General features: G+C 56.1%; 1 protein-coding gene across 1 annotated transcript; it reads left to right on the top strand.

Moving 5' to 3' along the window:
* The first annotated feature begins 282 nt into the window (after positions 1 to 282).
* Positions 283 to 11,728, top strand: LOC144737920 (dual specificity tyrosine-phosphorylation-regulated kinase 4-like). Its single transcript, XM_078620801.1, has 5 exons — positions 283 to 388; positions 1,285 to 1,366; positions 2,131 to 2,303; positions 10,554 to 10,614; positions 11,607 to 11,728. The coding sequence occupies exons 1-5, from the start codon at positions 299 to 301 to the stop codon at positions 11,726 to 11,728; spliced, it is 528 nt and encodes a 175-aa protein (XP_078476927.1). The 5' UTR covers positions 283 to 298.
* Positions 11,729 to 26,457: the final 14,729 nt, after the last annotated feature.

The following is a 26,457-nucleotide window of genomic DNA, read 5'->3' as shown; positions in this document are numbered from 1 at the left end:
TGGTTGGCTTTTTGCCTTAATTATGTCTGGCTGACTCTCCCACTGTCTCTGCCGCCTGCACGGGTGACATATGCCCGTTCATCAGGCCCCCTCCTTCCTTGAAGCAAGGTTGCAAATTCTGTCATCCTAGCCCTCCTCCAGTTCATTACTTAACAACACCTGGTGTTTTGCAGTTTGCTGCTTTTTGGGGTGTTTTCATTCATTATATCAATGATGATAATATATAAAAATATCAAGTTTGGAAGAAGGGTTAGGATACAACAGTGCCATTGATTGCACGGCACCCCAGCACATTGAGATGACAATGGTGAAACTCTTCACCAAGTCCATCCTCAAATTCTTCATTCATCTCCATGCAAAGGGAATCGTGCATGGGGATATCCAGCCGGTGAGTGGACACCAGGTTCCGCACAACTGCAGCATTAATTTGAGTTCCCGTTCGGGGCTCGTCTTCGTAGAACCTATACCCATTGATCAAAGCGTTAATGCATCTGCTCTGTCCAACTGTCAGTAGCTGCGGGTCATGATAACTGTCGTACAGAGGGTTATATATGGGTGAAACTTGAGTTTAAAGTTTTGTTGCTATTAGGGACTCGCACTAGAGAAAAGCAGACATGTCGAAACAAAGCATTGCCCAAATCATGGAGACACAAACCAGTGCAAGTAAAAGGACGCTTTGAAATTAAGCAACTGTGCTTTAACCTGACAGCTGCCCACCTGTGTCCATGCTGCTCATGCGCATGAGAATGCGTTACCAACTTCATGCATGTGCATGCTTCTGCCTAACTAACACTCACAGCTACAAGCTCCGTTCGGCCCTCTTGTAGCAATCGTCATACAGGTATGATAAGAGCGCCCTCCTTTACGCCGGGCACCCCAGAGTGCTCTATATGAGATTAGAGATTGGAATAATCTCATCTAAATACATTTGAAAGGGCACCCCAGTGGCATCCGTCAGAAAACATTCTCTTGAGTTGCGATGAATAACCTTGGCAAAAGCGTGTCATCTCAGATTCCCCTTTTAATATTTATTGTGGTATTTTGCTACATGACCAATCTGCTGCAGGCTGAATAGTTGTGCATGCCTGTAATCCAGCACTGTAGAGCCGCAGGTTGGTGAATCACACCAATGGTGTGAAACATCATCTGTGGCCCCTCCTCGTGCCTCGGAGTGGTTCTCTCTCTTCCAGATAGAGTGAATACTGCATGGCATTGGCGTATTACAAGTTGACATTATTTATCATGACCTCTGAATGTGAATATCTTCTGCTGCCTATCGTCTAGAGGAACATGTCGATTAAAGAGCCTGGGGCAGGGACCATCCGGATGATGAGTTTTGAAAACAGCTTTTTGGTGGGACGCCAACGTGAGTCGTGAGTGTGTGGCTGAGTATGAGAATGTGTGTGTGTATGCAGTTCAAGGAGCGGTAGTGTAGTGGTTAGCACACTGCATTACGAAACTGGTGACCCAGGTGAGAGTGGCGATTTTCTGAACTGGTTGTGAGCCTCCCCTAGGTAGACTCAGTCTCAAATGAGTACCTGGTGTGGTGTGTAAACAATGCCACTCAGGAGACAAAGGCATGGTGCAGGCCACCCACCCCCCTCAAGTGTCGTTTTGGACTTCATAGGTGGTCACTAATTGCACCTGCCCCAACAATGTCTAAGGCTACACGGGGGAACTTTTCTTTGTTTATGCAGTGAGGAACCGTAGTGTTGGGGTTAGTCGACAGCACTACAATCCTGGTGACTGTAGTAAAATTTGCGTTCATAAATATCTGAACCAGTCCTGGGCCTCCCCTAGGTCGACTCAGCCATAAATGAGTACCATGTGCGGTGTCTAGGCACCACCAGTTTAGAAGACAAAGGTGGCTGGGCGTGGTGCTGGCCACCCATCTTCGTGTGTGTTGTTCAGGCCTTCATTAGGTGCTCGCTAAAAGCAAATGCCAGATAAATTTGTTAAAGGCTATATGGGGACGTTTTGTGTGTGTGCACACGTGTTTGCGTCTCTTCACCTGTGTGTGCATGTGTCTAGACCTATGGGTGAGTACATGTGTTTGTATACATGTTTTTTCGTGCCTGTGTGTTGCTGTTAAAGGCTATATTGGTTATGTTTGTATTTTGTAATTCACAGGTTCACAGATTTTTGGTTCCCCCGCGTACCTTGCCCCAGAGGCATACCTGGGCCACATGTCATCTTTCCCGGTTGATATGTGGGGGCTGGGGTGTACAGTGGCCGAGTTGGCTACCGGGCGCATCCTCTTTCCGGCCATCAACAAACACGACCAGCTCCCGTGTTATATGGAGGTATTTCCCACACAGCAGTAACACTGACAATTCCGTTATTGAGTGATCAATTTCATGACCAATTTGCTCTTGAAATCGCGCAACTCAGTCATTGCTTCTAACCATGTTTTTCACTTCTCATCGAGTATTTCCGCATCAAGGGTATTAAAATAATATTCAGAATTGGTATGACCAATTGAACATGCGACAGGAAATACTTCCTTACAATTCCCTGAGCAGACCACTTGAGTCGTCTCTTCTGTGAGAAAGAGGCGTACGACTGCTCGCGACTGGTTGCATGGTTGTCCACACACAAGCTACTGAGTTGCATACAACCGCATGACAGAACCAATTACTCAAGGTAACTGTGAGCGGAACGCATAGATTTTTAGAGCTGGTGTTATGACTCGTGATAGATTATTGCATGAGGCCACGGATTGGCCAAATGTAACCCTACACCACCTGCAAATAATTTGAATTGTCAGATGAACGAGCATTTATCGCGCCAATTATTGTTGTTTCATCTCAACTGCTTGTAATGAAGAAAATTCTCACAACCATATAAGCAATTTCAAATGACGCCACGGGACCCATTACCTCCGCTGTGAATGAGGCAGATGGTGCATAGTATTTTGTGGTTTAATACTGCAGTAAAGACCAGGGCAGTCACTGGGATTGATCCGTGAACTTCTGCAACGTGCGGCGTTCGCGGTTTTGCTGGGCCATGCCAATAACACTGCCCCGTGCCTGTGTAATGTAGTAACTCGGCGGGAGACGACTTCACGGGTAACACACTCTTTATTTTATCAAACTCGTTTACAGGTGACTAACACCTACTTGTATCTCGGGTGACAAACACCCACTTAGCTACTTGGCGACTAACGCCCACTGAGCTACTCGGATGACCAACATCCACTTAGTATCTCGGGTGACAAACACCCACTTAGCTACTCGGCGACTAACGCCACTGAGCTACTCGGATGATCAACATCCACTTAGCGACTAACGCCCACTGAGCTACTCGGATGACCAACATCCACTTAGCTACTCGGCGACTAACGCCACTGAGCTACTCGGGACACTCCCTGCCCGGGGTATCCGTCTCGACTGTGGGTCCCCAGCCCGACCCACGGGGGCGTCGGACCCCGGGTCCCACAGCCTCGCCTCCGAGCCACACAGGGCCCCGGTCCCCACAAGGACGGTGGGACTAGGGGTCTCGGGGAACTAGGTCTTCAGCTCCGTCTTCGGGTCTTCAACTGGGTAACTCTCCCCGAGTGCTCTCGCGCGTCCCCCTTTATACCCCACCTGCGGACGTCGCTGCGAGCACCCACTTATTCGACCAATCGCTGGGCGCTGGCTACGATCCTCTTTTCCCACATCTCATCGTGCCTCACCACCCACGCCGCGCCGCCCCGTCATCTGTCACTCCCGGCGCGCGCGTCCACACCACGCCCACAACGCGTGCCCAACCCCGCACCCCGCGCCGCCCCGTGATCCATCACTGTCACAGTCGGCGCACGTCAATACCACCACTACATCACCCCCTACCACATAGCTCGCAGCCGACCCGGCTACTATAAAAATATACAAACCGCCCTGTGTGCCCCGTAACACAACACAACAACAAGAACAACAACTAACTTAACAACACAACACGACGCGAACACTACCATCCGCAACCCTCAACCAATGCCACCGCGACAATAGAACAATATATACAAACCGGCGAGTGACAATAGCAATGTGTATGCAAAAAGGAAAATAAATGGAAAAATCATTTTTTTTTTTCTTTCGACTCGTGCAGTGTCCCCTTCTTTTTCCGAGCGTCCCTACAACGGGACATTACCCCGGCAGAGGGGAACACCGGGCGAGCTCGGTGTAGAGAAAAAAAAAAAGTCTTCATGAAAATTGTTGAGCCCTAGCCCGAGTCCGCCTTGCCGGTCCGTCGTACGGCACCAGACGCGGTTGAACGTCCGGTGGTGCCGGCGGTTCAGGAAGACATCGGCCAGGCATCGAGGACCCGTGCGTGCCCCGGGGTTCAGGCTCTCGACGGTCAGCAGCCGTCAAGCCCGAGGCACCTGGGGGTGGGTCAGGTGGAGACACGTGAGGATCAGCCTGCGACACCTCCCTCCCCGAGTCGACGGTCACATCACACGCCCGGTCGTCACGGCACAGAACGGGGTCACACGGTGCCGCATAGGGCTTCAGTCGGGAGGGGTGCACGTACCAACGGCGTTTCCCCCATTTAATCTGTATACTCTGGGGTCGTGCAACCCGCACAATTTCCACCGGTCCCCTCCAAGGTCTCAACAACTTGGGGGACGTAGCCAACGGTGCATGTGGACAATGCAGCCAGGCCTTATCGCCTGGTTTCCAATCATGCGTATGCACCCTCCGCTCATGCAATTTCTCGTTCGCAATTTGCCGCGACCGCGAATTTAACCTTGCCGCCTCCCGCGCTTCAGTCAATTTGGCGATATTAAATTTGATGTGGTCTGCCAATTTAGATTTTGCACGTGGCTGGGAAATCCCCAGTTGGACGTCCATAGCCGGATCGGCCTCCCGCCCATACATAAGAAAAAATGGGGAAAACCCCGTCGCCGCATGAGGGGCCATTCGATAGGCCGCAAGTACCCCCGGCACCTGCAAGTCCCAATCAACCTGATCGTCGCAGACCTGTTGGCACAACATAGACGTAATCGTCCTGTTCAGACGCTCAACCATCCCGTCAGTCTGCGGGTGGTAGGGGGAAGTACGCACTTTCTTTGTACCCAACAGGTCGCACACCTCGCGCAACAAAACGCTCGAAAAATTCTTTCCTTGATCCGTCAGCAAGCGTTCGGGGGCGCCCTTGTCCAAAACATAACCCTGGACAAAGGCGTCCGCCACCGCCGCAGCCGACTGGTTGGCGAGCGGCCATGCCATAGGCCATCGGGTGAAGTATTCCACGCCAACCAGCAGGAACCTATTTCCCCTTAGTGTAGCAGGAAAGGGCCCCAAGATGTCCAACGCTACCAATTCGTTTATACGCGAAACCTGAATGGATTGCAGCGGTGGATTAGCTGCCAATGGTGGCGGTTTCCTTTTGGCGCACCCTACGCATCCCTTAAGAATATTCGCCACGTCGTTACCCATCCCCGGCCAATAATAGTCCCGCTGGATTAGGGCGAGCGTTTTGTGAAAACCCAGATGCATGAGCCGTTCATGAGCTGCCAGAACAACCCTACCCCGCATAGCAACAGGCACAACGAGCACGTGACGCCGGGACATGTTGTCCCACTTCATCAAAAGGCCCTGTCTGCACACCCAGGAACCGACCCGCGCCTCCCCTACCTCGGGAGCGCCAACCTTCCGATGTAGCGTAAGTAGGGAGCTGTCGGACATCTGGAGGCGGCCCCACTCAATGAGGGGCAACGACAACAGCGAATCCCTCCCCGTGGGGGCGTCCTCTCCCGGGGTGTCAGTGGCGGCGAGCGCAACTCCCGGGGTGCCGGCGACCGGGGGTTTGCACCGCGCCGATCCCAACAAACATGTGCAGTCCGTGCACGGAGGCAACCGCGACAAGGCGTCCGCATTTGAGTGTCGCAACCCCTTGCGGTAAATCGTCGTGAATTGGTAGTCTTGAAGGACCTCCAACCATCGGGACAATTGGCCCGATGGCTGTGCCACGCGCATAGCGTATTGTAGAGCCGCATGGTCCGTACGGACCGTAAAATGACGGCCGTAAAGATACGGCCTGAATTGCTGTGTAAAAAACACAATGGCTAACAATTCACGACGAGTTACGCAATAGCGTTGTTCGGCGGGGGAAAGAACTCTACTACCGTAGGCGACCACCCGTTCAACCCCCCCGACCACCTGTGAGAGCACCCCCCCGATACCCGTATTGCTGGCGTCTGTGTCAAGCAAAAACGGTTGTGTGAAATCGGGGTAACACAAGGGGGGAGCCTGCACCAAGGCGTCACGGAGGGAGCAGAACGCAGCCTCCTCTTCCGCCCCCCAGTGAAACCTCACACCCTTAGCCGTCAAAGCGTGCAGGGGCCTGGCTATGGTGGCAAATTGCTTGACAAAACGACGGTAATAGGAGGCGAAACCAATGAAACTACGAACCTCCGTGACCGAGGTTGGCGTTGGCCATGAGCTGACGCAATGCGTCTTAGCAGGGTCCGTCGAGATCCCTGAACGACTCACGATATGGCCCAAATACCTGACCGATTCCCGAAGCAGAAAACATTTAGCCGGTTTAAATTTAAGCTTAGCGGAACGCATCCTGAGGAACACCGCTCTCAGTCGCTGGAGGTGCTCCTCGAAAGTCCGACTAAAGACGATGATATCGTCGAGATAAATCAAACAGGTATCCCATTGGAGGCCCGACAAAACCAATTCCATGAGTCTCTGGAACGTGGCGGGAGCGGAATGTAAGCCCATGGGCAAACGGTTGAATTCAAATAGGCCCCCAGGTGTCCGGAAAGCAGTTTTAGGTTTAGACTCGTTATCGAGTGGCAATTGCCAAAATCCCGAAAGCAGATCGAGTGTGGAAAAAAACTGCGCTCCCGCCAAGGCATCCAGCGACTCATCCATCCTGGGGAGCGGATACGCATCCGCCATCGAGATTTTGTTTAAGCGGCGGAAATCGACACAAAACCGCAAGGACCCGTCCTGTTTCTTTACTAGGACAATAGGAGCACCCCACGGACTAGAAGAGGGCGAAATGATATCGGCCGCCAACATATCATTAACCGCCGATTGCACATGTTCCTTCTCGGCTGGGCTGAGCCGGAAGGGATTCTGACGAATAGGGGGCGCGTCCCTTGTAGCTATGTGGTGGCGCAACAGGTCAGTGCAGCCGATATCGTACTTATGTTTGCTGAACACGTCAGCAAACTCGATTAGCAAACCCCTCAATGCTCCCAATTGCACCCCGGACAAGTTAGCAGAACCGGCACACAACGAGTCCAACCACTCAGTTCCCTCATCACTTGGAGGATGCGACTTAACAGTGAAATCTGCTTGAGCCACGAGCCGTTCCTCAACGGGTAGCGGCGCGGCGTGAGCCAGCACCGTTCCCTGTGCAATTACGGCCGGCCGCGACCCCGTATTCAGGACCATTACGAACGGCTCACTGTCCCCTCTCACCATGGTTTGAGCAACCGCTAAGTCGAGGCCCCTACTGGCTCTGTTAGACAGCCCCAACAGCACCCCCTGTGCCTCCGCACCCACCTCAAGTGGCTTCCTGAACCGAAGGGGTACTAACATTTGCGATCCCGGGGGCACCCGTACAGTGTGAGTCGCCAGCGCCTGCACCGTCGCACAAACCGTGCGCACTTTGGTAGGGCTCGACAAGAACGCAACCCGCCGACCTGACGGAAGCTCTATGCAGGCCTGATCTATAAGAATTTTGATGGGCATTTTGGACAAAAAGTCCGTACCTAGCAAACAGGGAACAGCCAGCGATGATGATACAAAAATAGGGCCCGCCAATTTGATGTCACCAATGCAAATAGTCGCCCGAATCTGGCCGATGATCCCCAGGGATCCCCCATTCGCCGCATAAAATGGCACGTCTACTGGCAGAAGGGGTCTACTTTGGACGGGAAGAATGTTATAAATAAGGTCCGAGATGATGGTGGCCGACGCACCCGTGTCAACAAGCACCCGGACCTCAACCCCGTCAATGAACCCCGTTACCACGGACGACCCGGCCGACGCAGCCACGATCCTGTGGGCCAATTCGGACCACTCGACTGCTTGCGGGCCGCGTACGGACCCCCCTCGCCGAAATGAACCCCCGGCACCCAGCCGCGAACCCCCCACCGCGAAGCGGCGACCCGAATGTGCCGTGTTTGTGGACCGAACGTGTGAGGTGCCGCGACTTGCCGGGTTTTGTTGGGATGACTTGTGGCCCTGGTCGTCGTCCCGACGTGGTCCTGTGGCGCGCTGACGCGGGGCCCGGCACCCGGCTGCGACGTGACCCCGAAGGCCGCAGTTGTAGCAGACGACGGACGTCGTAGGTTTCGGTTGCTCCAGCTTGCGGGGCGAACGTGTGGGCGAACGACCTCCCGTTCTCCACTCCCCCGGACGCGATGCAGCGAAGGCCTGCTCCTGCACCACAGCTGGCTGAGGTTCGGCGATCGTGGCGGCCAGTGCCGCGTTCCCCGCCAATTTGCAGACGACCCCCGGCTTGCGTTTGAGGACCTCGTACGCGTGAATGTTCGTGGCGATCGCCAGGGAGCAGATATCCATCTCGTCCGCCACGTTGATGGGGACCCCCAACTCGTGGGCCAACACCAGCAGCTGCTCCGTCACCATGGCGTCCCTCCCCTCCTTATCTATACGGGGAAACGCTGCGTCCGCCAAGGCGAGTAGTGCCGTGCGATAGGCGAGCGTCGTTTCTCCAGCCACCTTCCGCCGATCGTAGAACTGGTGGCGACACGTGGAGGGCGGCCCGAACACCTTCGCCATCAGGTGTAGTGCGGCCTGGAGCGTAGAGCGGGACGACCTTGCAGCAGATGTGAAGGCTGCAAGCGCGTCGTCGTCAAGCATCGCTGGCAACGCACGCAGGGCAGTGGTGTCGGACCACCCCGACATCTCCTGATGAGCGAGGAACCTTCGTTGGAAGGCTCCCCAGTCGCCCCCATCCGCCTTGAACGCCGACAGCGCGGGCAATCTTTGCTGGAGGACCCGATCGTCGTCGACGTCGGAGAGATTTTCCCGCGCTCCGCTGTAGTTGTGTAAAATGTCGGCTCGGTTGTCAGGCGCAAAATGGAGGGCTCCGGCGCGCGCTGATGACGTGGGCTGCGCTGCGCGGAGGTGTCCGGCCACGTGGCGTCCGTCTTTCCCGCCAATCGGTGGCGGCCCCCCAAAAACGGCGGCAACTTCCAGACTTTTGGCGCGAAGCGCCTTTTGGCGGGAATCCTCCACCGTCGCTTCCTCCACGACCCCCGCAGCCGTTTTTTCCGCTCGCCGGAACGGAGATGTCGGCCAAGACAGCGGCGGCGGCGAGTAGCAACTCCGCCAACCGGGAGTGCGCGTCCTGGAGGCTGGTGTCGGAGGCAAGCGGAGCGTCGGCCATCACCGCGAAGTGCTGCATCGGCGGCAACTCCTCGTCCTCTACTCCCGAGGTCGATGTCCCCGGTACGCCGTCGTCGTCCCGACCTCGCTCGTGGGTACGGGTAGTCTTCCTCGTGTCCATACTCCTTGAAGACAGGTTTACTTCTGACGCCAGTTGTAATGTAGTAACTCGGCGGGAGACGACTTCACGGGTAACACACTCTTTATTTTATCAAACTCGTTTACAGGTGACTAACACCTACTTGTATCTCGGGTGACAAACACCCACTTAGCTACTTGGCGACTAACGCCCACTGAGCTACTCGGATGACCAACATCCACTTAGTATCTCGGGTGACAAACACCCACTTAGCTACTCGGCGACTAACGCCACTGAGCTACTCGGATGACCAACATCCACTTAGCGACTAACGCCCACTGAGCTACTCGGATGACCAACATCCACTTAGCTACTCGGCGACTAACGCCACTGAGCTACTCGGGACACTCCCTGCCCGGGGTATCCGTCTCGACTGTGGGTCCCCAGCCCGACCCACGGGGGCGTCGGACCCCGGGTCCCACAGCCTCGCCTCCGAGCCACACAGGGCCCCGGTCCCCACAAGGACGGTGGGACTAGGGGTCTCGGGGCACTAGGTCTTCAGCTCCGTCTTCGGGTCTTCAACTGGGTAACTCTCCCCGAGTGCTCTCGCGCGTCCCCCTTTATACCCCACCTGCGGACGTCGCTGCGAGCACCCACTTATTCGACCAATCGCTGGGCGCTGGCTACGATCCTCTTTTCCCACATCTCATCGTGCCTCACCACCCACGCCGCGCCGCCCCGTCATCTGTCACTCCCGGCGCGCGCGTCCACACCACGCCCACAACGCGTGCCCAACCCCGCACCCCGCGCCGCCCCGTGATCCATCACTGTCACAGTCGGCGCACGTCAATACCACCACTACACCTGCATGCGAGAACCATCGGGAGCGGTAGCCGAGTGGTTAGCACCCTGACCGTGTGGTGTTGAATGTTGGACCAGTCCTTGGCCTCTCAAATATCGACTCAGCATTAAATCAATACCTGGAGTGATTTGTAAAATAGTTGCTGTGGTGTGGCCTTGGGTGCTGTGCCATCATCAGTAGGTGCTCACAAACAGAACTTTCCACACAAGTGTGTCAATACTGTATGGGTGATCATTGTCTCTGTGTGAATTGTGTGTAGATCCTCGGGATGCCTCCTCAGAATTTGATTGATGACGCGCCTGAGAGAAACAAGTACTTTGGTGAGTGAAGGGGCGTGCGGGGGAATCGCGTTAAGTTTGAGGGGGAGCTGGGTCCGTTAAGAGTTTAGTGGGGCATTACTTTGTATATTCAACTACTTCCACATGTGTTTTGGCAGTCAATATGATTCGTAATGCATTTTTGGGGAAGGGTTAGGCCTCATGGTGATCTGCCCAAATTTGTGTCATTAAGGTTCTCCAACCACCCGACAAAGGCAAGCAAATTAAAGTACCACGAGTGCAAGCGATTAAAGAGACGCCAGTTGTGATTATAATCATAATTATTTTGTTGAATCACCTGCAATGTGAAGGGTAATGTTCAAAACCACGTTTAACAATGAGATCAGACGTTTTTGGGATGCTGCAGAGGCGAGGAAACGTTACCTCCCTCACCTGCAATGCAGAAGATCGTAGCGTAGATCCCCACCCTGGTTGCTGTACATTGCGGGAACTTATCTTCTCCCTTTTGCCTGGTCGCCTCTTAAAAAGAGGCAATAGTTCAGTGGGCTTTACCTGGTAAAAAACAATGTTTTGCTTGAAAGAGGTTAAATCAAAGTTAAAAGAGCTTTTCTTTTTTACCTCTAGGATCTATCATAGTTAATACTTATTGAATGCACTTGGTATTTGCACTATCATTCTTAGAACGCAAAGCTATCACAAAGGATGGTGCCTGCTGTGTTTCACAGACACCGTCTGCAGTCATTTTTCAGTAGCGGGCGTAACACCAGCATGATAATCTTATGACTTCACAAGGTCTGTAACGTTCCACTTTAAACCAAACAGCGCAAAGCATCGTATGGTTATTACTGAAGTAATTACTGAAGTAATAACCATGGCGGCTTGCAGAATTTGAACCATGAACTTCTGCAACAAGCGGTCAAAGTACTCCCACTGGTCTATGTCATAGCACTATAAGATTGTGTTTCTGCGCTGTGGGTGTACAAGGGTGCTGTGGTTTGTAATGATGTTTTACCTGGTCTGCATCATCTCTGCAGATGGTTCGGGGATGCCTTTGATGTCCGGACAAAGCAGGGTCCCAGGCAGTCACTCCCTCTACCTGGCACTCGGGAGCCAGGACTCGGAGTTCCACGACTTCATTAGCCGCTGCCTGGAGTAAGAACCCCCCCCCCCACAGAGTGGTTTTTCCCAGTCAGTCACCTGGTAAAAAGAAAAGAGTTTAATAGTTTAGCATCACTGGCAAATGCTCCTCTTTGATCACTAGCTCCACTCTCTATTCTGATTATTCTTTATCTTCCAAGCCATATATCCCATTAGACAACCTTGTCCATAGACTTGCATTTAAAAACATGCACTTGCATAGAGACCCACAGACTCACATACACTTACTTGGTCCATACACGTGTAGTGACTCAGTCGGACACAGGGTTCTTAAGGGACCTTCCTTATTCCACACGTCAGGAAACCACATGTGCCCCGCGTGTCTACGCGCTAGTCACACATCCATGTCCTTGACGGCACTACCTAGCTGGAGCAGTCTGCAGGCTGTCTAGCTAGCGGCGTCAAAGGTGGTCGGAGACTGCGGCGACGAAGGTGACGAATGGCGACAGAGCGTGGGGATCCACTTCCAGCAACAGCCCCGAGCTCCCGTCCCGGGCCCCCTTTTATTCCCCTGGCGTGGCCTCGCCCCGCCTCGCTACGCCCTTTTTCTCGAACCTACTAGTGGGTTCTCAGGCTTCCAGATCGATTTCTTCCTGGGCTTCTTTTTAGATCTCCCGCTGCTGACGTGTGCACTGCCCCCTGCTGCCAGTACCGCTTTCTTGTCAGCAGCCCGCGTTATTACACTACACGTGTATAGAGAGACCCATAGACTCTCATACACTCACATGGTCCATACCAATACCGCCATTTGCCCCTAAGTGATGGTGATGTGACCATGGCGCTTGTGCCAGGCTAGGTGCACTTTGAGACGTGGAGTGCCGAAGGCTCGCTGACTGTAGGTCATGGGACATACCCAGCGGGTGCCATGGTTTGGCTGATTGAAATGACTGACACATGCACCACTGTACCTCCTACTGTGCCAACTTATTGAATTTTAGCCGCCTGGCGCTCCACTAAGTGTTGTGAGCATCACTCCTCTGCCCTCCGAGGGCGGCTGTCTCCACCTGCCCAGTAGCGTCCTTCATAGTTGTATAATTATCATTGTTGGTTTAAAAGACGTAATAAAAAATCTAATATTGGTAACGTCGACTCAAACTCGTCTGTATGTCATGCAACTCGGAGTTCACATGAGCGGGGGGAGGGGGGTTTGGGTCTGGGCTTCACCGACTCCCCGTTGAGACCCACGGTGGGACTTGTGCCTCCTCGTCATGCATATGTAGTGGTGGTGTTGACGTGCGCCGACAGTGATGGATCACGGGGCGGCGTGGGGTGCGGGGTTGGGCACGCATGTGGGCGTGGTGTGGACGCGCGCGCCGGGAGTGAGTGAGTACGGGGCGGCGCGGCGTGTGGGATTATGCGCGCTGACACGAGGTGAGAAAGAGGATCGTGGGCAGCGCGCAGTGATTGGTCAAATGGGATGGGTGCTCTCAGCGACGTCCGCAGGATGGACATAAAGGAGGACGCGCGGGAGCACTCGGGGTTGTTAACCAGTTGAAGATTGAAGACGGAGTTGAAGAAGTAGTGCCCTGAGATCCCTAGTCCCGCTGTCCTTGTCAGGACCGGGGCCCTGTGTGGCTCGGAGGCGAGACTGTGGGACCCGTGGTCCGACGCCCATGTGGGTCGGGACTGTGGGACCCAGAGTCGAGACGGACACCCCGGCTGAGTGTGTTCCGAGAGGCTACGGGGCGTAAGAGCCCGTGTTGGTGTAGCCAGGAGAACCGTGTGGGTTAGGCTGGTGTTAGCCACCCGTGTAACTAAGTGGGTGTTGGTCACCCGAGTAACTATAGCTGGTGTTAGCCACCCGTGTAACTAAGTGGGTGTTGGTCACCCGAGTAACTATAGCTGGTGTTAGTCACCCGTGTAACTATAGTTGGTGAAATAAAAGAGTGTGCTACCCGTGAAGTCGTGTCCCGCCGAGTTACTACATTACAACTGGCGTCAGAAGTAAACCTGTCTTCAAAAAAGAATGGATACTAGGAAGACTTCCCGTACCCACGAGCGAGATCGGGAAGACGACGGCGTACCGGAGACACAAACCTCGGAAGGAGAGGACGAGGAGTTGCCGCCGATGCAGCACTTCGCGGCGATGGCCGACGCTCCGCTCGCCTCCGACACCAGCCTACAGGACGCACACTCCCGCCTGGCGGAGTTGCTGCTCGCCGCCGCTGCAATTTTGGCGGAAATCACCGTTTCAGCGGGCGGAGGGACGGCTGCGGGGTTGGAGGAGGGAGCGCGGCTGGAGGGTAAGAGCCCGTGTTGGTGTAGCCAGGAGAACCGTGTGGGTTAGGCTGGTGTTAGCCATCCGTGTAACTAAGTGGGTGTTGGTCACCCGAGTAACTATAGCTGGTGTTAGCCACCCGTGTAACTAAATGGGTGTTGGTCACCCGAGTAACTATAGCTGGTGTTAGTCACCCGTGTAACTATAGTTGGTGAAATAAAAGAGTGTGCTACCCGTGAAGTCGTGTCCCGCCGAGTTACTACATTACAACTGGCGTCAGAAGTAAACCTGTCTTCAAAAAAGAATGGATACTAGGAAGACTTCCCGTACCCACGAGCGAGATCGGGAAGACGACGGCGTACCGGAGACACAAACCTCGGAAGGAGAGGACGAGGAGTTGCCGCCGATGCAGCACTTCGCGGCGATGGCCGACGCTCCGCTCGCCTCCGACACCAGCCTACAGGACGCACACTCCCGCCTGGCGGAGTTGCTGCTCGCCGCCGCTGCAATTTTGGCGGAAATCACCGTTTCAGCGGGCGGAGGGACGGCTGCGGGGTTGGAGGAGGGAGCGCGGCTGGAGGGATCCCGCCAGAAGGTGCTTCGCGCCAAAAGTTTTGAAGTTGGCGCCGTTTTTGAGGGTCCGCCATCAGTTGGCGGGAAGCGCGGACACCACGTGGGCGGAGATCTCCACTCAGCGCAGCCCGCGTAATCAGCGCGCGCCAGAGCTCTCCATCATGCGCCTGCAGACGGAGCCGACATTTTCTATAACCACAGCGGCGCGCGGGAAAATCATTCCTCGGAGGACGACGACCGGGTCTTCCAGCAACAATTGCCCGCGCTGATGGCGTTCAAGGCAGACGGGGGCGACTGGGAAGCCTTCCAACGAAGGTTCCTCGCACATCAAGAAATGTCGGGGTGGTCCGACACCACTGCCCTACGCGCGCTGCCAGCGACGCTCGACGACGACGCGCTTGCAGCCTTCACATCTGCCCCAAGGTCGTCCCGCTCAACGCTCCAGGCCGCGCTACATCTAATGGCTAAGGTGTTCGGCCCGCCCTCGACCTGTCGCCACCATTTCTACGAACGGCGCAAGGTGGTTGGAGAAACAACGCGCGCCTATCGCACGGCGCTGCTCGCCCTGGCGGACGCAGCTTTTCCCCGCATGGACAAGGAGGGGAAGGACGCCATGGTGACGGAGCAGCTGCTGGCGTTGGCTCACGACCTGGGAGTCCCCATCAATACGGCGGACGAAATGGACATCTGCTCCCTGGGGATTGCCACGAGTATTCACGCATACGAAGTCCTCAAGTGCAAGCGGACGGTCATCTGCGCATCGGCGGGGATCGCGGCACCTGCCGCCACGGTCGCCGAGCCTCAGCCTGCTGCGGCTCGGGAGGAGGCCTTCACCGTATCAAGACCGGGGGAGTGGAGAACGGGAGGTCGTTCGCCCACACGTTCATCCCGCAAGCTGGAGCAACCGAAACCTACGACGTCCCTCGTCGTCTGCTACAACTGCGGCCTTCGGGGTCACGTCGCGTCCGGGTGCCGGGCTCCGCGTCAGCGCGCCACGGGACCACGTCCGGACGACGACCAGGGCCACAAGTCGTCCCAGCTAAACCCGGCAAGTCGCGGCACCTTACACGCTCGGTCCACATACACGGCACACTCGGGTCGCCGCTTCGCGGTGGGGGGACCGCGTATGGGTACCGGGGATTCGGTTCGGCGAGGGGGGTTCGTACACGGCCCGAAAGCAGTCGAATGGTCCGAATTGGCCCACAGGATGGTGGCTGCGTCGGCCGGGTCGTCCGTGGTAACGGGGTTTATTGACGGGGTTGAGGTCCGGGTGCTTGTGGACACGGGTGCGTCAGCCACTATCATTTCGGACCTTATTTATAACATCCTTCCCGTCCAATGTCGACCCCTTTTGCCGGTGGACGTACCATTTTACGCGGCGAATGGGGGATCCTTGGGAATCATCGGCCAGATTCGGGCGACTATTTGTATTGGCGATATCAAATTGGCGGGTCCTATTTTTGTATCATCATCGCTGGCAGTTCCTTGTTTACTAGGTACGGACTTTCTGGCTAAAATGCCCATCAAAATTCTCATAGATCAGGCCTGCATTGAGCTTCCATCGGGACGGCGGGTTGCATTTTTGACGAGTCCTACTAAAATGCGCACGGTTTGTGCGACGGTGCAGGCGCTGGCAACTCAGACTGTACGGGTACCCCCGGGATCGCAAATGTTGGTACCCCTTCGATTGAGGAAACCCCTCGGGGTGGATGCGGGCGGACAGGGAGTTCTGTTGGGGCCGTCAAACAGAGCTGTTGGGGGCCTCGGCTTAGCGGTGGCTCAGACCATGGTGCGGGCGGACAGTGAGCCGTTCGTTATGTTCCTGAATACGGGGTCGCGGCCAGCCGTAATTACACAGGGAACAGTGCTGGCTCACGCGGCGCCGCTACCCGTCGAGGAACAGCTCGTTGCTCACGCGGATTCGAGAGTCGATACGCATCCTCAAATTGAGGAGGGGACAGAGTGGTTGGACTCGTTGTGTGCTGGGTCTAGTAACTTGTCTAGTGTGCAGTTGGGAGCGTTGAGGGGCTTGCTACTCGAATTCGCTGACGTGTTTAGCAGACACAAGTACGATATTGGCTGCACAGACCTGTTGCGCCACCACATAGCGACGGGGGACGCGGCCCCTATTCGACAGAATCCCTTCCGGCTCAGCCCAGCCGAGAAGGAGCATGTGCAGTCGGCGGTTAATGACATGTTGGCGGCCGACATCATTTCGCCCTCTTCCAGTCCGTGGGGTGCTCCCATCGTCCTTGTTAAAAAAACAGGATGGGTCCTTGCGGTTCTGTGTCGATTTCCGCCGCCTAAAATCTCAATGGCCGACGCGTATCCGCTCCCCAGGATGGATGAGTCGCTGGATGCCTTGGCGGGAGCACAGTTTTTTTCGACGCTTTATCTGCTTTCGGGATTTTGGCAATTGCCCCTCGATGACGAATCGAAACCAAAAACCGCTTTCCGGACACCGGGAGGCCTATTTGAATTCAACCGATTGCCCATGGGCTTACATTCCGCTCCCGCCACGTTCCAGAGGCTCATGGAATTGTTTTTTTCAGGACTCCAATGGGACACCTGTTTGATTTACCTCGATGATATCATCGTTTTCAGCCGGACTTTTGAGGAGCACCTCCAGCGACTGAGAGCGGTGTTCCTCAGGATGCGTTCCGCTAAACTTAAATTTAAACCGGCAAAATGTTACCTGCTTCGGGAATCGGTCAGGTACTTGGGCCATATCGTTAGCCGTTCAGGGATCTCGACAGACCCTGCTAAGACGCACTGCGTCAGCTCATGGCCAACGCCAACCTCGGTCACTGAAGTCCGCAGCTTCATAGGATTCGCCTCCTACTACCGTCGTTTTGTCAAACAATTTGCCACCATAGCCAGGCCCCTGCACGCTCTGACGGCTAAAGGTGTGAGGTTTCACTGGGGGCTGGAAGAGGAGGCTGCGTTCTGCTCCCTTCGTGACGCCTTGGTGCGGGCTCCCCCCTTGTGTTACCCCGATTTCACGCAACCGTTTTTGCTCGACACGGATGCCAGTAACACGGGTATCGGGGGAGTGCTCTCACAGGTGGTCGGGGGGGTCGAACGGGTGGTCGCCTACGGTAGCAGAGTTCTGTCACCTGCGGAACAACGCTACTGCGTAACACGTCGTGAATTGCTGGCGATTGTTTTTTTATACAGTAATTCAGGCCGTATCTTTACGGCCGTCCTTTTATGGTTCGTATGGACCATGCGGCTCTCCAATACGCTATGCGGGTGGCGCAACCCTCCGGCCAATTGTCCCGATGGTTGGAGGTCCTTCAGGACTACCAATTCACGACGATTTACCGTAAGGGATTGCGCCACTCGAATGCGGATGCCTTGTCGCGATTGCCGCCGCGCACGGAATGCGCATGTCTGCTGGGATCGCGCGGTGTAAACCCCCTGTCACCGCCCCCGCGGAAGTTTTGCTCGCCGCCACTGACACTACGGGGGTCGACGCTCCCACGGGGACGGACTCGTTACTAGCGTTGCCTCTCATCGAGTGGGGCCGTCTCCAAATGGCCGACAGCTCCCTACTCACGCTACGTCGGAAGGTTGACGCTCCCGGAGGGGGGGAAACGCGGGTTGGTTCCTGGGTGTGCAGACAGGGCCTCTTGATGAAGTGGGACAACATGTCTCGGCGTCACGCGCTCGTTGTGCCATTTGCTATGCGGGGTAGGGTCGTTTTGGCTGCTCATGAACGACTCGTGCATCTGGGTTTTCACAAAACGCTCGCCCTAATCCAGCGAGACTATTATTGGCCGGGGATGGGCAACGACGTGGCGAACATCCTTAAGGGATGTGTAGGGTGCGCCCAAAGAAAACCACCACCAATAGCGGCTAATCAACCGCTGCAATCCATTCAGGTTTCACGCACAAACGAACTGGTTGCGCTCGACATCTTGGGGCCTTTTCCCGCTACACCTAGGGGTAATAAGTACCTGCTGGTTGACGTAGAGTACTTCACCCGTTGGCCCATGGCATGGCCACTCGCCAACCAGTCGGCTGCGGCAGTGGCGGACGCCTTTGTCCAGGGCTATGTTTTGGACAAGGGCGCCCCCGAACGCTTGCTGACGGACCAAGGGAAACATTTTTCGAGCGTTTTGTTGCGCGAGGTGTGCGACCTGTTGGGTACAAAGAAAGTGCGTACCTCCCCGTACCACCCGCAGACTGACGGAATGGTTGAACGTCTGAACAGGATGATTACTTCTATGCTGTGCCAACAGGTCTGCAACGATCAGGTTGATTGGGACTTACAGGTACCTGGGGTATTCGCGGCCTATCGAATGGCCCCTCATGCGGCGACGGGGTTTTCCCCATTTTTTCTCATGTATGGGCGGGAGGCCGATCCGGCCATGGACGTCCAACTGGGGATTTCCCAGTCACGCGAAAAATCTAAATTGGCAGACCACATCAAATTTAATATCGCCAAACTGGCTGAAGCGCGAGAGGCTGCGAGATTGAATTCGCGGTCTCGGCAGATCGCGAACAAAAGATTGCATGGACGAAGGGTGCATACGCACGATTGGAAACCAGGCGATAAGGCCTGGCTGCATTGTCCACATACACCGTTGGCTACGTCCCCTAAATTGTTGAGACCATGGAGGGGACCGGTGGAAATTGTGCGTGTTGCACGACCCCAGAGTATACAGATTAAATGGGAAAAACGCCGTTGGTACGTGCACCCCTCCCGACTGAAACCCTTCGCGGCACCGCGTGACCCCACTTTGTGCCGTGGCGACCGAGCGTGTGATGTGGCCGTCGACTCGGGGAGGGATGTGTCGCAGGCTGATCCTCACGTGTCTCCACCTGACCCACTCCCAGGTGTCTCGGACCTGACGGCTGTTGACCGTCGGGAACCGGAACCCCGCGGCACGCGCGGATCTCCGATGCCTGGCCCGTGCCTTCCTGGACTGCCGGCACCACCGGACGGTCAACCGCGTCGGGTGCCGTACGACGGACCGGCAAGGCGGACTCGTGCAAGGACACAACACTTTTCATGAAAAAAAAAATCAAACCCGAGCTCGCCGCCGCGTTCCCCCTCTGCCGGGGTAATGTCCCGTTCAAGGGGCGCTCGGAAAGAATGGGACGCTGCACGAGTCGGAAATTTTTTTCTTGCATACACATATATTGTTGTCACTCGCCGGATTGTACATATTGTTCTTGTTGTTGCAGTGGCATGTGCTGATTTTTGCGAATGGGGGTGTTCTTGTTGTGTTGTTGTTGTGTTACGGGGCACACATGGGGGGGGGGGGGGGGGGGGAGTAATACATTTTTATAGCAGCCGGGTCGGCTGCGAGCTATGTGGTAGGGGGTGATGTAGTGGTGGTGTTGACGTGCACCGACAGTGATGGATCACGGGGCGGCGCGGGGTGCGGGGTTGGGCACGCATGTGGGCGTGGTGTGGACGCGCGCGCCGGGAGTGAGTGAGTACGGGGCGGCGCGGCGTGTGGGATTGTGCGCGCTGACACGAGGTGAGAAAGAGGATCGTGGGCAGCGCGCAGTGATTGGTCAAATGGGATGGGTGCTCTCAGCGACGTCCGCAGGATGGACATAAAGGAGGACGCGCGGGAGCACTCGGGGTTGTTAACCAGTTGAAGATTGAAGACGGAGTTGAAGAAGTAGTGCCCTGAGACCCCTAGTCCCGCTGTCCTTGTCAGGACCGGGGCCCTGTGTGGCTCGGAGGCGAGACTGTGGGACCCGTGGTCCGACGCCCATGTGGGTCGGGACTGTGGGACCCAGAGTCGAGACGGACACCCCGGCTGGGTGTGTTCCGAGAGGCTACGGGGCGTAAGAGCCCGTGTTGGTGTAACCAGGAGAACCGTGTGGGTTAGGCTGGTGTTAGCCACCCGTGTAACTAAGTGGGTGTTGGTCACCCGAGTAACTATAGCTGGTGTTAGCCACCCGTGTAACTAAGTGGGTGTTGGTCACCCGAGTAACTATAGCTGGTGTTAGTCACCCGTGTAACTATAGTTGGTGAAATAAAAGAGTGTGCTACCCGTGAAGTCGTCTCCCGCCAAGTTACTACATTACACATAGAACAGTTCCACTCGATGTGGACGCTGATGCGCAGTGGCCCCGATGAGTCACTATCGGCATGGTCTGATTAAGGGCCCTTGCAATTAATCAACTCAGCCGCCCAACTTGACTACCACTATGACGTGTTTACACACACCACGTGGTGCAGTTTTCTCCTCTGGTCCAACAGTGTCCATTCCCTCTACCACACCTTTAGGCCCCAGGTGCCTCTCAAAAAACTCTATCAGCTACACAATGCAAACATGAAGCCTATAAGCCTCACGCAACGCCATGAACGTGTGGTTAAGATGGTGATGGCTTTTATGTCCACACGTGGACCTCCAATTAGTACGGTTGGCTACGTATGCTTCAAAAGAAGTTCAACATACATACGTGGGCAGAATCAAACAGCCCTTTATGTTCATGCAGGGCGATGGATACTCACTTTAGTTTGGTAAACTTAGCATTCCACCCACTCCGAAAAGGCAAATACGCACACTCCCACCTCCTCTGATACTCTGTAACACTCAGCTTGCTATCAAGGCCGATGAAGACAAAGCATCAGAGGGCCTCTGGCTCACTTTAACCATTTGTTCTTACAAGTGTTGTGTGGTTAATCTTGACACCCAGCGAATCTTGTAGAACCACACAGAGACAGAGCTTCTGGTAAGGGCTTGTGTCATGCCGCCGCCACGAAGCCGTTCAGCAGGCGCCCCATCTCCGACCTCGCCACCACCAAGCGACGGAGCCGACCCCGCGTCCCCCTCACCTCACCTCACATGAACACACCCGCACGCATTTCCCCCCCCCCCCCCCCCCCATAGAGCTCCGAGGGGAGGTCACCTGGCCGACCGGTTTTTATCCGAGAAGCCCTTACCGGGATTAAACTTTCACGGTTTCCGGCGATCAGGGAATTGGACGACCTCCCCCGACGCTACTTTGCACCGCGGCGCTGCGACCGGCCTTAAGATTGCAAGGTCGCAGCGAGGGGCCACTCGGCCACCGCGGGTGAAACGCATCCCACACACCCCACACACGCAAGTATCGACGGGGCAGGCAGAGGGAATAAGCATTGTGATGGAGGAGCATCATTAGAAAACAGGCAGCGCATCTGAATTGCATAATCAGGCACCCCCCGCACAGGGAGCGGAGGGACGGCATAATTACGCTCGGGCACGCAGGCACCATTGTTAGGGGAGTTAAAGGATAAGGCTGTTAGTATGAGTAATCGGGAGAGCGGGGTCACGCGGGGAGCCGTGCACAAATTCCCACGGCGCACCTTTGTGACGGACGCCGCCGCATAAACTGCGATAATGGGGGGGCCTGCGTGAGAAAGGGATTGATTGGAATTTGCGCCGCGCAGGTTGAGCATTAATTAGCATATCAAAAGCGGATTGATTGGAATTTGCGCCGCGCAGGTTGAGCATTAAGTAGCATATCAAAAGCGCCCGGAACCGCGGTGCGCGTGCCAGAGGGTCGCGAGCCTATTGTCCAGAGCCGCATTCCCTTTGAGGTAGGGAGGATAAATGAGGAGCGCAAAGGGGAAATCGGGTCTTACTCCAGCGCCAGGCGACCAGACGCAGCTCCAGCCAGCGACCCGGACGTCCGTGGGACGCACCGAGGTGCGCTGTTAGCACAAGGATCAGCGGACCGCCGTGGACACTTAACAGTGAGTAAGAAGGTGAATTAGAATCATAGCAAATAAATCGGGAATAGGTATAGAGGTATCAGCGTAGGCCAGCCTCGTCGACTCACTGACTTAACATCTAGTTCCAGGTAGCGGATAATACATCATTAATAGCTGATCGTGGCCTCGTGTGATCTCGTGTTATAAGTGTGAACGCGTGTGGTACTGTGTATGCGTAAGCTCGCGGCGTGCGTAATCGGCGTACCCCAGGTGCGCGATCATAACGTGAGCGGCCAGCGCGGCGCAGAGCGGCGCAAGAGTGGGTATCGCGTGTGGAGCTGTATGTGCGTGTGCGCGCACGTTCACGACGTGTATAATACAGGTGCGCGATCCTAACGTGAGTGGTCAGTGTTGAGTGAGTGCCGCGCAGAGCTGTGTGCGTGAGTGCGCGTACGTTCGTTACGTGTCGGATACGGATGCGCATTGGTAACGTGCCGCACAGGGCTATAGACGGGCACACGCTCGCAGTGTGCGAGAGCTGTACGTAGCGGTGTAAAGAGGGGGAGTGTGGCGTTTGATTGATGATGCTGTGCGCACGTATGCTCGCAGCGTGGGAGCGCGGCGCGAGGCTGTAACAGTAGGGGCATCGCGTTCGAATGCCGGCGAAACCGTAGCGGGTAATAGGGAGGTGGGGTAATGACAACGAAATAGGGGATGCAGGCGGGAGGGACCCCGGGGGCCAACGGCCCCCACATATTGGTGTCAGAAACGGGACGATCCCCCGCACCCCCAAGGGAAAGAGGCCCCCCAACCCAGATTAAAATCAAATGCACATTTACGGGCAAAGGAATTCCATCATGGAAATCGTTTGCCCGCAGCATCAGGGGGGCTAAAAAGGTAAATGGGTGGTCAGATGAGGAGGCGTTGCAGCAGTTAGAGCTACATTTAGATGGGCGGGCAGCTGACTTTGTGGAAGCTTTGCCCGCAAGCGCACAAACTCAGTGGGAAAAAGTAATGTGCGAACTCGAACGGCGCTTCGGCGCCTATTACGAGGAGGATGCGCAGGCGGGGCCTTAGAGCCACGCCGTCGCCAACCCGGCGAGGATCTGCGAGATTACGCCGAGGATGTACGCATGTTGACCCAGCTCGCGTACCCAGAGTACGAGGCCAAAATAATTGAGGGCCTCGCCGCCGGTAAAATCCAACGATATTTGGCACGCACCCCGTGGTGGCAGCCAAATGTCGACGGTGCACGCCTCTCCTTTAACACCCTCGTCGAGCGCGCGCGCAAATGCGAGAAACTCTCGGGTGAGCGCGCGCAGCCTCGAGGGAGGGGACGAGAGTGCGCCGTAGCGAGCCTACTCTCCGACGAGGAGGAAGAGCTCGCCATCGCAGTAAGGGGACGGGCAAGGGAGCCCCAGAGACCCAGCGAAACAACCCCCGGGTGGGTAGCTGGGTTACAGACCGGCATGGGAGATATTGCTGGCCAGGTACACCAAATGGACGGTAAGATAACCCAAGTACGCGAGGAAACGAATAACAACATGACTAAACTGCAATCCTCCGTTGAGACCATCCGATCAGAGATGGGGGAACTAGACTCCACGGTAGGAGGGCTAACTGGAAGGATAGCCCGACTAGAAGCAGAGTATGAGCAGCAGCGCACTGGGGGAGGAGGGAGTGGGAAGAGAGCCCACTACGGAGCCGCCACCCCTCCCCGGGCGTGTTATGTGTCCGATCGGCGAGGGCATCTTAGGAGAGACTGTCCTCAGGTCGCCCGAGCTAGACAAGAGCTAAGGTCAAACACTAAGGCCCCCCTAGAGAGGGGACCACCGGGGGGTGAAATCGACGTAGCCCCAACACAAACAAGCTGTAGTGATAATGGCGAGCGAGTGATCTCCACACAGGTTCCAGCAACAACGCCCACGGAAATGGTGACTCCTGGCGACTGGCTACAGGAGCTGGTGGCGGGGAATACGGGGGCCACGTCGCTGGTGGAAGGAGAGGTATACAGAGTGCGTACCCGAATTCTGCTGGACACGGGGGCGGTGGCCTCGCTCGTGAGTGTAGCGCACTGCAGCGCGATCGGGGTCGACGTGCGTCACCTGCAGGCCCCGGACCGCGCGCTGCACACGGCGAGCGGAGCCGGAATGGGGTTGCTGGGGAGAGCCACCCTAGAGGTCCGCATAGGCAGTCAGGTGTGCACCCAGGAGTTCTACGTGTCGAGTGCGTTGTGTCATGAGTGTATCGCAGGTACCGACCTCTTAGAACGGCTGGGACTCAACGTGCAACCCCGCCAGCGATGCGCCACCATGGAGAGCAACGGCGAGCGGATACCGTTCCTGGGACGAGAACCAACGCGCCCCCGCTTCGCACCTGTGGCCGCTATCCTGGCGACGGCAGTCACCATCGGGCCGCTCACCGAGATGCTGGTGCCGGTGGCAACATCCCCCACCGACCCCGCGCTCCGACCATCAGGAGAGGTAATGCTAACTCCTCACCCGGAGTTGGCAAAACGGTATGGGGTCGTGGGATCCGCCACGTTGGTAAACGCAGATGGGGACCGATTGTTTATGCGGATGTTTAACCCCCACAGTACCCCAGCGATACTGCGACGGCGCACCCCGATAGCCACCGTACACCCCCTGCATGCACGCCACTCTAACGACTCGGTGTTCGCACTCTGGGCTGAGGACCCCGGTCGTCCTGAGGGTGACCAGGACCTGGCCTGGCGAGTCGGCCCGACTCCCCAAGCCGAGGTCATTCCCCTGCTCGACGCGTTACATGTACCATGGGCGGATTTACCTAAGGGAGAGGCCGATCGGCTGCGCGAGTTACTGCGGGAGTATGCCGACGTATTCAGTGAACACGACTCGGACGTGGGTCGGACCGATCTTGTTAAGCACCAAATTGACACCGGTGCAGCCCGACCCATCAAACTCCCTGCGTACCGAGTGGGCGCACCCGAACGCGCCCAAATCAAAGAGGCAGTTGGGGACATGCTTCGCGATAACATAATTCAGCCCTCGGCGAGCCCCTGGTCAGCCCCAGTGGTACTAGTAACGAAAAAGGATGGGTCAACCCGGTTCTGCGTCGATTACCGTAAACTAAATGCAGTCACGCTCGGCGATGCCTTCCCCATACCCCGCATCGACGACACCTTCGACAGCCTCGCCGGAGCGCGATATTTTTCCACCCTCGATCTCGCGTCCGGGTACTGGCAGGTGGAGATGGCGGAGGAGGATCGGCCGAAAACCGCATTCACCACCCCGATGGGGCTATTCGAGTTTCGAGTACTCCCGTTCGGACTCACCAATGCGCCCGCGACGTTCCAGCGGCTGATGGAGTTGGTGATGCGGGGCTTGCAATGGGAACAGTGCCTGATTTACTTGGACGATGTGATAGTGTTCAGTAGATCTTTGTCTGAGCATTGGTCCAGGCTTCGAGAGGTGTTCCAGCGACTGCGAGCGGCTCATCTCAAGCTCAAGCCCCGTAAGTGTTACATCGCACAACGCGAGGTGGGGTACCTCGGGCATCGCGTCAGCGAGGCAGGCGTGCGCACCGATCCGGAGAAGGTACGCGCCATAGTGGAGTGGCCACGGCCAAGGAATCTGACGGAGATCAGATCATTTTTGGGGCTCGCCACCTATTATCGTCGATTTGTAAAGGGATTCAGCGAGATTGCACGCCCCCTCACCCAACTCACTTCCCCTAAGCACCCCTATCAGTGGACGGGGGCCTGCCAGACGGCCTTCACCACTCTCAAAGACCACCTCACCCACGCCCCCACCCTCGCTTTCCCCGATTTTACCACCGATTTTATTTTGGACACCGACGCCTGCAGCAGCGGGCTGGGCGCGGTGTTGTCACAGGTACAGGATGGGACGGAACGAGTCATCGCGTATGCCAGCCGGACCTTGAGTGGGGCCGAGCTGAACTATTGCGTGACCCGCCAAGAGTTGTACGCAGTGATTTTCGCATGTAAGCAGTTCCGGCCGTATTTATACGGCAGGAAATGTCGCGTACGCACTGACCATTATGCTCTGCAGTTTCTTCTTACATTCAAGGAGCCGCGGGGGCAGATGGCCCGGTGGTTGGCGCAGTTGCAGGAGTACAACCTGCAAATCGAGTATCGGGCTGGCCGGACGCATGCAAACGCGGACGCCTTGTCGAGGCGACCCACGGTGTACGCCGAGAAAAGGGCGGAGGAGGCCTGCCCATGTTTCACGGGGGGACGCTGCCGGCAGGCAACGGACCCCCGAGGGGCCGCGGC

Source organism: Lampetra planeri, chromosome 75, assembly GCF_965212315.1.
Source record: "Lampetra planeri chromosome 75, kcLamPlan1.2.h2, whole genome shotgun sequence".
NCBI lineage: Eukaryota > Metazoa > Chordata > Hyperoartia > Petromyzontiformes > Petromyzontidae > Lampetra > Lampetra planeri.
The sequence above is the reverse complement of the archived record's forward strand: the minus strand, read 5'-3'. Positions and strand labels throughout refer to the sequence as shown.